Below are 13,158 nucleotides of genomic sequence, written 5' to 3'. Positions count from 1 at the left end.
GAAATATTTGAGTGTCTGGACAGTGAGAGTGAGATCTAACAATGGAATCAGAATCTGTTTTTATTGCCATGTACGTTTAAACAAACACAGAATTTACTGTGGCAGAAATCATGCTTGGGGTGACATTACATTTGTGTGTGTTTGTGTCCATTGCAGAGACTGCATTATGTAAACCTAGCACTCTATGTTACAGAAAGGTAAAGTCAACTTGGTCATGACAATACGTCTGTAAATGGGGACCGGTTAAGTATTAGTCTTAAAGGGGATGAGGCTTACTGTATAACACCACCACATTGAGATGTTTTGCCCACAAACAATTGGTAGTATAGTCTTCCAGGAATTGTTTACACTATACAGTATGGACACGATTGTCAAATGACCTCATTTTCATACTTTAAATACGATATGAAATGCAATTGCATGAAGACAAAAGAAGGTGTGTAGGCCTACACACATGGCAGGAAGGGAATGTAAGCAGAGTATGATCTGGGCTGGTTACCAAGCAGAAGAAAACTGTAATGCTCACAGTTGCCCTGGACAAGATGTTTGACCTTTTCGAAGGAGGATATGGAAAGACTGAGCTGAGTGTCAAAGTCAAAATCTATATTTTAAACAACAAAAATAGGTACACTATTTCGTTTGGCATTTGGCCTGTAATGTTAGATTAATGAAAATAATGTATGCAAGTAGTAAAGAGAGAGGTGAAGAGTCTACGTGGATCTGGGCATAGCCAATACAGAATGCCCATTGCACCACTTGCATTGTAAGAGCGCCCTCTACAGTGTGACTAAATAACATGCACCTTTATTAATTGCCGTTAGATGGCAGTCGATCCTTTTTATTATGGTCTGTACATTGTGGTCCAATTCCGTTGTCTTATGGTAGCCTATCATGTTTGGGGGGGGGGGGGGGGGGGGACTAATACAATAAACGTTGTAGACACAGAGTTGTAGCCAATATTTCTCTTTTTCAACTAATCTGATCATTAACATGTAAAATAACAATAGTCTAACTGGACTAACAAGATTCACTTGGACCAATAAGTTCCACCTTTTCATAGCACGTTCACATTTTGCCTTCAACACTACAGTTTGAGGCATGGCTATCAAACCGTTTCGAAGACGCACAATTGTAACAACTAGGCCTACTTAATTTATTTTGACAGTGTAGTCACACATGTTAAATGACCAGGCTACTTTATCATTCACAATCAGCTCTCTTGAGTGAACTAGCGCGTGCGTGGTGTATGTGTGTGTTTATACCGAGTTGATACCTTCTGCACACTCTCCACCTGCCTCACGGCGTTGACACCACGACCATAGATCTGCTTGGAAACAAACTGCGGCGCTTCGTATTACCGGGCCCGATCGATGGCGAGTGCGAGCCGCGCCTGGCGGTGGTGTCGCGTTGCGCGGATGGGAGAGTATCGACGCATGGCCGATCGCTATCATAATCACACTTCCCCTCTTATCGCTACTTTTGCCCGCCTGCCTACTGAATAAAACATCCCCCTTCCTGTTGCGGATTACTCACTCCAAAATCTGGAGGGAACTGGACTTTTTAAGAGTCTCTCTTATAGTGAGGAAACGTGAGAGAAGATAATTTCAACCTCTTCTTTCCACAGTGGCCCTGCCCTACCATTCAGCAATGATGAGTTTGGAGATCCTCATATAAGTCATATACAGTGAATTTACACAAACAACATTTGGCTACCAGGCATGCCGGGAGTGTCCATCAGGAGAATTCCCTCGTAAATTGGGCCGGCAGATCGCCTGCTTTCTCTTTGTTTTTGTTTTTCACACACCGAATAAAAATATATGTGTTAAGTTACTGTGTGACTGATAAGTAAATACTATACTAGGTTTTACTTTAAATGAGCGCATGATCAGAACGTGCATTAAAAAGTGCCGTTTTCAGTTGTCCCGCATGTTCTCTTTCTCAAATTGGCCTACAAGCGCTTGTACCACTGTTGTTGCCATGAACAACCCTAAACCATCATTTATTGTCGTGGAATGAGTTAGCAAGATTAAGCTGATGCGAAAATAAGAAAATGGATGGGAAAAAGATGCCAAGAGGAACTGAAAAAGCATGTGAAAAAGATAGGGGCGATTCTAGGATCAGACCTTTAGGGGTGCTCAGCCCCCCATGAGAATGTGACATGAATACAGTGCCTTGCAAAAGTGCTAAACCCCCTAATAAATCCCTAATTTCACTGGATAACAATTAATTCATTTATGTATTATGCAAAATATTGAATGAATGAAAAAATGGATGTCCCTTTCTTCATGACCTACCAGCATCAAATGATAATAAACAATAATATATATATTTTTGTTATTATTATTATTGCTTGAGCACCCCTAAAAAGGGTCTAAATAGCCACTGGAAAAAGATCTGTCACTTCATAAATCTATGTTCCTGCAAGGGTGGGAAAAATGTTTTCTCAAAAGCCCCGAATCTTTCAGGTAAAAATGTGGGTTGTAATTTCGAGCAACTACAGTATAGCTCTAACAATGAGTTCAACGTAGCCTACATAAAGCTCAAAAAACGATTTTGCACTGAAATTAATGCAAAAAATCTCGTTCGCGATATGCGCGGTCGCATTCATGTAAAGTTCCGATTTCAGCTCACATCAAAACCTTGACTAGGTTTTAGGTTCGGGCTAAGCCCAAATGTTTACAATGTATGGCTCGGCCCCTGGTGAGGATGGGCTGCTTTAGGCTATTACACGCACGGGCTGAAAATGGGTCCCACTCCGGCCCTGCTACCAGGAATGATTCACTAAATGCACACAATTAGCCACAAACATTCTACAAGGCCCATCATCCTTGCAAATACAGTTTACAGACCTTAACATCCCTGGAGGCTTCACCTGAAAGCTTTAAATCAAAGTCTCAACCTCGACCCAAACACGGGTTGAAGGGAAAACGTCACCACAGGTGCTGGACCCCTCAAGGCAGTGTCATGGAGGGGAATAGGAAGGTATGAAGAGGATATTACTTGCCCATCATAGTTCCATCAGACATACCTGTTACTCGAAGGAGCCTCAAGCCTGAATGGCAAGGAAGGTGAAGAAAGAGCATGGGAAAAGCACAGCGACAGGAAATTTAGGGTGAGTCATGACAAGTGGGTCTGAAATAGACTTGTAGAGAGATGCACACACAAACAATACACCAGCTGGCAGTAAGGAATCAATCATAGCAAATATGTCAAATTGGGATCCAACACATACATATCATGAACATCCTGAAATTAATCAGAAAATCCGAAATATTTTCTCTGAGACAGACATTATTTCCAAAACTCATCAATCCTGTCAATTTCCAGAACAGCAACTGTTATGGGGGGCAGCAATTATAGAGACATAACGTGATCATGTCAAACTGACCCCAACTTGATGCCCCAAAGGCAACAAGGTAACCTTTGACCCACCAGGACAACCTAACAAACCTCCACATTTCTGGTGATAAACCAGTCATTTTAAGAGACCTACAAAGCAGTCTTAGTCTCAGCAGTCTTAGTTCTCCTGCACATAGACTTGCCCAATAAAGTAACTCCTCTCTGAAGCTCGATGCTGACAGTGTATGCCATACAGTTGCCATGAGTGAAGTGCCAACTCCTTCAGAAGTGGAGAGAATCTACAGACAACTAACAAAGTGGTCAGAGGGGATGAACGGTGGCGGGGGACAGACTGAAACGGAGAGAACAGGGTGTGAAGTGTCAGTCAGCACATCTGGTCTCATCAATAATGCAGGGACTCTTTAAACAGCAGTTTGTCGCAGATTGAGCGCTGACGACTGAAATCAACACTGACACCCAAGCTTCTGCCAGGGGAAACAGACGAGGGGAGAGAGGTGATGGCGAGGGTGGGTGAAGAGACAAAGAATCTGAAGTTAGAGAGATCTTAGCACCCCTCACTCAATAGACTTTCATTTAAACAATCAATTTGAATTATACAAATTAAAATAATGTATTATATATGGCCCTCTTAACCAATACGGCTGCTGTTCATAGACAAATCTACTTCAAATCTACTGCATTAAGCAATAAGTAAAGATTCGTTGTAATTGTTCGAGTAAAAGATTGGGACAAATCTTGACAGCAAGTCTTTTCAATTCCTCTCCACCACTTTAATTAGCAAAATGAAAAAAAAGAGACAAAATGTCCCAAAACAAAACATAAAATGTACATGCCTTACACATGGATCAGCAATTCAAAGTCTGCCGTTATTGTCTTCCCCCACTACCAACTTGTGGTGCACAACAGGCACACACACACACAATGATCCAACACAGAATTTCCACAAGGACAGCCCTTTGCTAGCATCTCTATCAAAGGCAGGCAACTAGACAGCAGTTTATTTCCCTGTAATGAGGGGGTTCCTCAGGACCACGATGACAGAATCTCCTCTCAGGAACATCTTGGAGATGTAGCGGTCCTTGTTCACGGGCTTGGACTTCTTCTTGCCCTTGCCACTCTTGGGAACTTCTGTCCACATCTCCTTTACATTCTCCAGGACCATGTTGCAGTGCCTGCATTGATAACAATCAAAATGCGCTGATGTTAGTCACAGAACAGCAAAAAAGCACTTTTTGAAGGAGCATTATGAAGACAGCTACATTGGAGTGTGGTCTTAGATAAAGTGTATTTTCAAGAGATCTATAAATCACCGTACAACGGATTGATCATTGTTAGCAGTTAAAACTTTACCTGTCAAAGGCTTTGACACGGCCAAGTAACTTCTTGTTGTTACGGCAGTTGATGAGGACCTGTGTGTTGTTCTTGACTGACTGGGTGAGCACAGACAAGGGTCCTGTGTTGAACTCCTCCTCCTCCCTTTTCTGGAGCTCTTCGGGGGTCATCTCTGACTTGGGTTTATTTAATAGACTCCTGTAAGGGGACATGAGAACAGTCAGTTACATCAAGAAAGCTAGACGCGATTGAATGAATGGATTAATTAAAATACCACCACTAGCCTACATATCTCTAATCAACATTGCATATGGAATGCTTGAACTTGCTAGCTACTATCGATGAGTTTAGCAGTAGCTTAGATAAAGAAGCTAGCAAATAGCTTGGTAGCTGAAGCGCTATACCCATTTTCATGATTGGGTTCATGTTACTGGTATACAATAGAAGGAGTATCTAGCAGTAAAATATAAACACGTAGAATAACAAGTAAGTAGCTTAATCACAGTGAAAAGCTAGTTAAGTAATCGAGATTGTTTGCAATGCTAGATGTTTTGGCTAGCTTTTTAGCCGTCGACATTCTCCATTCATTTTGCATCAAGTCCTAAGAAATATTTACTGAGTCTATACAGCATGTAAAGTATTTTTTTATACTCACATGTTTGCAGTATTTATATATTTAACAGAGTAATCGTCAAATTTCAACCGGCAACTTTTGTTTCTACGTCTTCTTTATCGTTGCGCCGACGTTCATGTGGTCCTCTTCTGAGTCTCCACTACCACTTCCGGATTACCAGTAGAGCGCTCTCTGAAACGGTCGTAATTATTTCCGGGTTACCAACAAGTTTGAGTCAGAGAATAATTGTTTTCTCCTTGGTTCTGGTTTGGGTATTACCGGTTCAACTAATCATTTAAACATCAAATCCATTTTAATGATTAAAAACATTTGATTGCAAAAAATATATATTTTAATATACATTTCTATCATGTTCCCTATTCTACAAGTGAAGCCACTGACTGACCTCTTCAGCCTTGCCCATGTTGAAGGGAAGTAAAGGTAAGGCCACATGTAGCCTTTAATTTACATGAATGCAACCAGACCTACCTCAAACCATTTCTGAGAGTGAATTAAATGACAAACCATTAAACATAAGCCATGTAAGGGCAGTTGTCAGGGAATTGAACAGGTAGCTCTTTTGTATGTCTCCAGTGACAGAAACAGGGAAAGGGTTTGAGAGAGATGGAGATACATGCAGTGCTGAGACATTGAGAGATTGGCTTACTAGAGAGAGACATGCAGGCGCCCAAGTGGTGCACCACAGCCTCACCTTATTTCACAGGGTGGCGACTCTACCTGTGGGGGCACTTGCTAGGGGATAATCACACCCACCTTGTACTGATTTGGGAGGCCAAGTTAAGGATTGGTTTACAAAGCTTGACTATCATTATGAAACATATAGCTTATGCCTCAGCCAAACGCCTTGCACTTGCCCCTCTTCACTCAATACGGGAGACTGTCATAAACCTCAGATTAATTCCCCCATAGGGCCCCTCGAAACTTCAGTGTTAAAAAGGAAAGTGAGCTTCTCAGTCATGGCTTTAAATATGCCGATCGGGTGGTGTGCTTGGGGAGAAGAAAAAGAGGGAGTGTGTGTGTGTGGCCTGGCTGTAGGATGCACCCATGGGTGCCTATGAAAGACACGTGTGATGACTTTTACATCCGTTAATCATTTTCTCTATAGCCTGTGGTAGAGACCTAGCAAGGTGATTTAGAGGTGTGGGTTTATTAGCCGTAACTGTCAAAAAAAATATGTTATTTATTACAAAAGTTAGGATCGTGTTACAGTTGCCCTGAGATAATGCCCTGTATCTTCGATGATCCACAACTGTCGTTCCATCCCACTCTGTGGTTATATCAGAAGGATTCACAGAGTCATAAAAATATTGTTATTATCTTTGTATCTCCATTAGTTTTCCAACACTGTCGCTGTAGTTACATGATCCGTCTCAAAAGCAATTTGGCATATCTGCAGCCTACCGTGTTCGAGACGGGCTTGGAGTAGTGGTTAGTCTTCATAAAGCCTCTTTTGTCAAGGCGGAGGCACACTTCCAGAAAACTGTCCATATCTGTGTCCTCACATGTCTGTTTTATTAACTTATATATCCCATGAGTCCATGAAAGTTGAGGGAAGGTTCATCAGGCTGTGATGTAATGTGCAAGTGTAACAGTAGAACCAGATCAATGAGATCACCCGGCTGCGATGTCTATCTCTCTTGACTTACATCGTGGTCTAGGCGTATTGGCCTGCAAACTTTCTGTAACACTGACACTTTCGCAGTTTCAGATTTGAACTTTTGATGATCTTTAGTTCGACACCTGCAGCCAGCATCAAACACAGTGAAATACCGTTAAGGTAGGCTACTACTTTGATTTGAGGCCAGCTTGATCACAAAAGTAAAAGCATAATATGGGCTAGCCTGCTTATAATATGCTTATAGCCTCTTAGAATTGGTAGCTGAAATAGGCCTATACTGTGGTTTAACCACAAAGTTTGGCTAATTGTAATGCAGACCATAAGAGCTCTATATGGTAAGCAAATAAAGGCCTAAAGCTAAATTCTAATAAACTATAATGCAATAAGTCTAATCATTGAATTCAAAAACTGCGCCACAATAGCAAATAGGCCAAGAAGTCAGTTTCAAAAACTCAACTATTATTCTATTGAGAGATAGACGTCATCCCACTTTTAATCCAATATGGGTAAGCGCCTGTGTTCTAGTTTTATAAACATTTTAAACCGTTTATCGGTGCAACATTTACGTGCTATTGAAACCCGTAATCAGACATTAATTTGTGTTTCAGACCACCGAGGGATTTGTTAATAAAGAACTTTTAATGAGTTAATAAAACAGCAAAACGACACAATTACGCACAACACACAAAGCCACAAAACTTTGAGGGAAGATAAAGAAAACATGGGATATGTAAAAACTTAGGACAAGTCTCAAAGAAAGTGCATGCAGTTTGTGCAAAGATAGGCTATAAGACAAAGCATACATTTATTAAAATACCAAACACCAAGTTCGGACCTATAGGCCTGTAGGCATATATTTATGTCTTCTTTTTTTTTCTTCTTTTTTGAAGTTTAAAACGAGAATTGATTTACGGGTTGTCACATTTGGCGTCGATCCTACGGAATTGGCTTTTGTAAATCTGAATTCGAATGATTTTTTTTTACACTAACACGGCACAGTATGAGTTTTAAACCGAAATATAGCTAGGCTACATTTCTACATCCTCATGCGCAAAATAAATATGGGTAATTTCAATAGCATATTAAAGCTATTATTTCACTGCAAGCTGCAATGTACAAATATTTTCTTTTTGATTCGTTTTAAACTATGCCCAACCATTAAAGTCACAATTCTAAACTATTGGCTATGCAGTTCACGTTGATTTTATTTTCTATGACAAATAGCAATGGGCTAAAAGAGACAATTACGCATACACTTTCATCTATGTTTTCAAGTTAAATTAATCATTTCTCTGCATCCCACGAAATGGAGCTCGTGGGGCTACTTGAAGGAAAATAATTAGGGAACTCTGAATATAGACCTCCTAAATATTCCGACGGTGGATTCTTTGATATCAAGTGTCCAACTTGAGTTGTCTTGGAGACGGAGGGGTCTTCTTGGCACATACCGAAGGTCGCTGAGCGAGGCACCTGGTGCGCGTAAAAGTAACTGGCTTGTCCAGAGAGCATGTTGAGGGAGCAAGGATTAGGGAGAGACAAAGCGCAAGGTAGCGACGAGGATGTAAACGTTGTAGCTGCCGCTGCACTCATCTGGTGGCGATGGGATTGTGCACAACTCACTCCAAAATAAGACGTCTCCTGGTTTGTTTGGAACAGCCGGTCGGCTCCAGAACTGGTCATGTGATGTGACCGTTGTGAGAGAACAGAAGTGGCATAATTGGAATGATGAGGCCCTACGTATGGCCCTCCGCCCGGGGGTGGGTGAGCGGGTGGTTGTAGAGCTAAAAAAGATGGCACAGGCCAGTAAAATGACCCTGCAAATGTAAGACCGGCTGCGGAGGTGGATGTTAAACGGGCACCTCTTTTAATAGCAAGCTTCGTTCTGGAGCTCACTGTTGCACGCCGCCGGAGTTTGCCAGTAGTGCCACCAATGAACACATCGTCACTTGAAGGGTCAAGCATCCAGTAGTTGCCTTTGCCTGGGTCATCATAGTGGCGTGGTACTTTCACGAAACACTTATTTAGGCTCAGGTTGTGTCGGATTGAATTTTGCCAGCCTTGTCTGTTGTCTTGATAGTAAGGAAAGTTTCCCATAATGAACTCATAAATTCCGTTGAGTGTAAGCCTTCTCTCCGGGCTTTGGCGGATAGCCATCATGATAAGTGCGTTATAGCTAAACGGAGGTTTCTCGGGTTTAGATTTCCCTTCTACCCCTCCATTTATCTTACTTTCTCCCGCAACTTGCTCTCCGTTTTCTCTTGACACATTTTTTACTTTGGCGTCACCGCGTTTGTCCCCATGGAGGGTACATTTTTCATCTTGACCGCCGGTATCTTTAGTTTTAGATGGCTCTCCAAAACACTGCTTTCGGGACAGGGGCTTTTTGTTCCGGGAGAGGTTCTCTTCCAGTGCGGCGCCGTCCTCGCTCATCACCCCCTCACGCCGGAATAGCAGGCTACTGATGCTGAATGAAGATTTGTGAAAAAATCTGACAGGGGCTTTTAAATCCTCCATGTTCATCATCAGCCCGTTGCAACGCCTGAAATGAGCAATGTCTTGAATCCTAGAAATAAAGCACGGTGAAAGTGTCCGAAAAAGTGTTCAAAAATGTTCGAAAAAGACACTTGAGCACCACCCGTGCACACGTCTTCTAAGCTACTCAAACAGATGCACATGGCCAACCAAAGCTTCGTATCACTTTTGTGCTCTGCCAATCTCGCTGACTGATCAATGAACTTCCAGGTTCAATTATAATACTTCCGAAGAGCATGAAACTCAAGCCTTTCACCTGAGTTTTGCCCTGGGACCGCCTCCTTCCCTTTCTATCTATTTTCACAATAACTTGGCCATCAGTCCATCAAAAGACAAATTAAGTAAAGGTGTGTAACTAATCCAAGGGTAAACTCGTAAAGTATAGGTTCTAAGCAAACAAACAACTCGAAAACCTTTAAAGAAATGGTTATGGGGACAGCTCCCAGCTTGTTATGTATATACCTCGAGGGCAATCCTGCCCAACAGTTGACAGGTAAAATGTGTTACAGGAAAAAGCAACTGTATTACTGTTCAACTATTTCACTCTTTTCTTAATTTGATACGGGGTCCCCCCACAATCCACATGCGATGCAAGTGAGCACATGTCGGGAATGTTGCGCACACTGCAATATGTATCATAAGCCTAGTGTTTGTGTTTTGTAACTCATCCAGTGATCACAGGTTTGATGACCCATTATTTGAGGTTTAAACCAATGCAACCAACAATTCATGTATGCCAACCCCCAATTTGCACGCCGCTGGTGTAGAATTTGGGAAATGTTTTACAATTGATCTATAGGCTACAGCTCTGGAAATAATTAGGAGACCACTGCACCTTTTCCTTAAATTTCAAAAAAGTTGAGAAGGACAATTTTGAGTGAGAAAGGGAAGGGTACAATTTAAGAGGCCACTGCAAATTTGACCATTCTGTTGAAAATGAAAGAAAAAGGTGCAGTGGTCCTTCTATTCTTTTCTGAGCTGTATGCCTGCATCACAATAATGTTGTATAACATTGCACAGGTTCCCCCATTCAACGTTATGGTTTCACACACTATAGGGTGGCGGCAACATAGTGAAAGGCACCTTTTTTCTTAACGTTAATTACACTTTAATTGGAGATGTATTTACAGAAAATGAGCTACGGTTGAAAAAATATGTGAACATATTTCATTTTTTGTGTGCGAATTGAACAGGGTTCTAAGATATTCGAACACCACACAATTGTTAAACTACTTTCAGTCATAAGATAATATTTCGGTCTTGTTGTTTTCAACTTCATAAAACAGCTCATGATTGTTACTTAAATACAAAAAATGACATTTTATTAATTGTATGAATGAATTCTATCTCAGTATAGTTCATTTTCTATTCCAGTGAGAAATTATTAATGTGCCATGCTTAATCCAAGGGTAATGGCCAGAAAACAGTTGATCCACCAAGTGGAACATAAATCACTTCCAAAATCAAAAATCGGTAGGCTTGCATTGATGTAGAGAAGCATAAAGTCGTTTGCCTGGGCATTCAGTGTCTCTCAAGTCACTGTGTCCAAGTAGGATATATCTAGTGTCCAGATATCCCTGTGAGATCCCGTGCAGCAGAAGCTGTCTAACAGAAGAGAAGGCAGCAGGACTGGGACTATCAACTAAAATATAGAAAAAACATGTATTAGAACCACTATACAGTACAAAGACATGGATAAAACATTCACCTTGCATTACATGTATTTCATATATTACTTATCATTTGTATTTTTCTTACTGTTGAAGTTGCCCAACAATGCAATGCCAACAGAATTATGGTTGTTTTCCTTGGCATGTGCTCCGACTATACCCCAACCACGACCCTCATACACAGTACCATCTCCACTGACAAGAAAGCTGAAATAAATCATACCAATATCAGTAAATATCTAATTGTCCAATTGTGTTAAAAACAGAGCAGATCATTTTCATTTGAATAAATACATTTTGGTGTATTAGTTCTAACTCAATTCGATTATTAATTCTACATTTAGTCATGCCTTAACTTTAGGTTACATGGAAGGACAGGAGTTGCATACTTGTATCCAATGTCATCAAAGTCTCTGTCTTGCATGTGCATTGTTTGGATGCGGGTGAGCTCTGCCACACATTCACAGGGACTCTCACAGTAGCTCAGCGCAGTGTGGTGTATCACAACTCTCTGGGCTGGACCCTTCAAAGTTTTACAGCACCGAGGGGCCACCGCTCCCCACTGCAAGCGCGGAACCACTGTGACTGAAACAGACAATATATGAAATTGTATAGTTCTTAAGTTCTTATTTATTAAAAAAGTGTACAGCAAATGTATAGCAAAAATAATCTTTTACACTGACATGATGGTATTTGTAAAAAAATAAATAAATCATTATTTAAAGTAATTTACATAATTGTTTGGACACAGCAAAATAAAAGGGGAGTCAGTGCTTTAAATTATTACACAGCTATAAAAAAAAATGTATAGCCTGATGTGAAAATGTATCAGGCAATTGTTGACAGTCGCTCTCCAGGAACTGTAATTCGACAATAGACGGAAACTGAACCGATTTATAATTTTGGCTAAAACAAGACAGTGATCTTGTGTGTAAACATCTTCGAGCGAAACACAGAAAATATTTTCAAAACACAAAACAACAAGAAAGTAGGCTATCAAAGAGTTGGTAGGCTAGGTCCAAGCTATAGTTCTTGGACCGAGTGGCAAGACATCGAAAGATCATTAGATCAGGAGCCGAGTGTCATGAAGTGCCCATTGGTAACCGCATGTGCGTATAAGGACTTATGGTCGTCTTCAAACTAAAAGGTTATTAATGTAATTAGTATTATATGTAAATGTCATTATTTTCTACTTTCATCAACGTTAAAGTAGTCTATGATTTGAAAACGTGCAAAATTGATGTGAATAATACAACTCTACATTGTTTATTTGCTACACAAGCATGAATATAAAACAAACGTTTACGTTCAAGTTTAATTATAACAAATTGTATTCTGAAAATCCAAACGAAGTAGGCCTATACGGAAACCTGTAAATGGAACATGTGGCATTTTAAACCTGCCCTTGATAAATAGACTATAGGCTATATGCTATTATTTAGATGTGGCTATTGTTTGTCTGTGATAAGAGAGGCGTTTATGTAAGCTACGCCTTCGCGTAGTCATTCACAAACTGAACACGCAGCATTCTTAAATGATATTTTCGTTATACTTTAGAAACCAGATCCTACCCATGTTTCGATTATACCCGAAGTTGCCTTGCACCGCTTCGGTCACTATAGTTTCATCCATCAGCCGTCACTTCAGGTTAGTCAGGTCATTTGTTTTTAAATCCATGACAGGTTACTGAGAGTCACGCCTCGTTTCCGTGTCACACAGACAGGTGACTATTAGCTCCGGTTGGTGTAGCAGCACCTCGTGGGGTTGGAAATCGTGGATATTCCCTCTTCCGCGCCTACTTCGATCGGAACTGTTTTTAAATCAAACCAAAGTTCGTCACCTTAAATTAAGACATTGCACAATGGGCTGAACTAGTATAGCCTACACTGTAAATCTAGCCAGTAGCTGTGGTATAGGCCTGAAATGAGGAAATACCAGAGAAAACAGACTTGCCTTGTTAAACTAAACCTTGATACAATCCAGCCCGCAAGTATGAGGACCAGGATGCAGTT

At 40.8% G+C, this 13,158-nt stretch overlaps 3 protein-coding genes across 3 annotated transcripts; all 3 read right to left on the bottom strand.

The window, feature by feature from the left end:
• Positions 1–4,222: 4,222 nt before the first annotated feature.
• Positions 4,223–5,479, bottom strand: snrpd2 (small nuclear ribonucleoprotein D2 polypeptide). Its single transcript, XM_084674187.1, has 3 exons — positions 5,348–5,479; positions 4,711–4,890; positions 4,223–4,532 (listed from the first exon to the last, which is right to left on the bottom strand). Coding segments are annotated over exons 1-3 (357 nt in total). The 5' UTR covers positions 5,350–5,479; the 3' UTR covers positions 4,223–4,357.
• A 2,749-nt stretch (positions 5,480–8,228) lies between these two features.
• Positions 8,229–9,499, bottom strand: foxg1c (forkhead box G1c). Its single transcript, XM_084674918.1, has one exon. The coding sequence runs from the start codon at positions 9,465–9,467 to the stop codon at positions 8,229–8,231; it is 1,239 nt and encodes a 412-aa protein (XP_084531044.1). The 5' UTR covers positions 9,468–9,499.
• A 1,119-nt stretch (positions 9,500–10,618) lies between these two features.
• pglyrp5 (peptidoglycan recognition protein 5) lies at positions 10,619–13,122 on the bottom strand. Its single transcript, XM_084674423.1, has 4 exons — positions 12,718–13,122; positions 11,536–11,731; positions 11,235–11,353; positions 10,619–11,118 (listed from the first exon to the last, which is right to left on the bottom strand). Exons 1-4 carry the CDS (start codon positions 12,776–12,778, stop codon positions 10,940–10,942), a joined length of 555 nt encoding a protein of 184 aa, XP_084530549.1. The 5' UTR covers positions 12,779–13,122; the 3' UTR covers positions 10,619–10,939.
• Between the last annotated feature and the right edge of the window lie 36 nt (positions 13,123–13,158).

The sequence above is a fragment of the Hypomesus nipponensis genome, chromosome 15, assembly GCF_054491055.1.
Source record: "Hypomesus nipponensis isolate SF chromosome 15, ASM5449105v1, whole genome shotgun sequence".
NCBI classification, from domain to species: Eukaryota; Metazoa; Chordata; class Actinopteri; order Osmeriformes; family Osmeridae; genus Hypomesus; species Hypomesus nipponensis.
The sequence above is the reverse complement of the archived record's forward strand: the minus strand, read 5'-3'. Positions and strand labels throughout refer to the sequence as shown.

Excerpts from the sequence above, each read along its gene's own strand:
- snrpd2 (XM_084674187.1), bottom strand. Across the intron at positions 4,533-4,710 it reads CGTGTCAAAGCCTTTGACAG|GCACTGCAACATGGTCCTGG; the intron begins GTAAAGTTTTAA and ends TTATCAATGCAG.
- foxg1c (XM_084674918.1), bottom strand. The coding sequence starts at position 9,467 with ATGATGAACATGGAGGATTTAAAAGCCCCTGTCAGATTTTTTCACAAA.
- pglyrp5 (XM_084674423.1), bottom strand. The coding sequence starts at position 12,778 with ATGGATGAAACTATAGTGACCGAAGCGGTGCAAGGCAACTTCGGGTAT. Across the intron at positions 11,732-12,717 it reads CGGGTATAATCGAAACATGG|TCACAGTGGTTCCGCGCTTG; the intron begins GTAGGATCTGGT and ends TGTCTGTTTCAG. Across the intron at positions 11,119-11,234 it reads ATTGTTGGGCAACTTCAACA|TTGATAGTCCCAGTCCTGCT; the intron begins GTAAGAAAAATA and ends TCTATATTTTAG.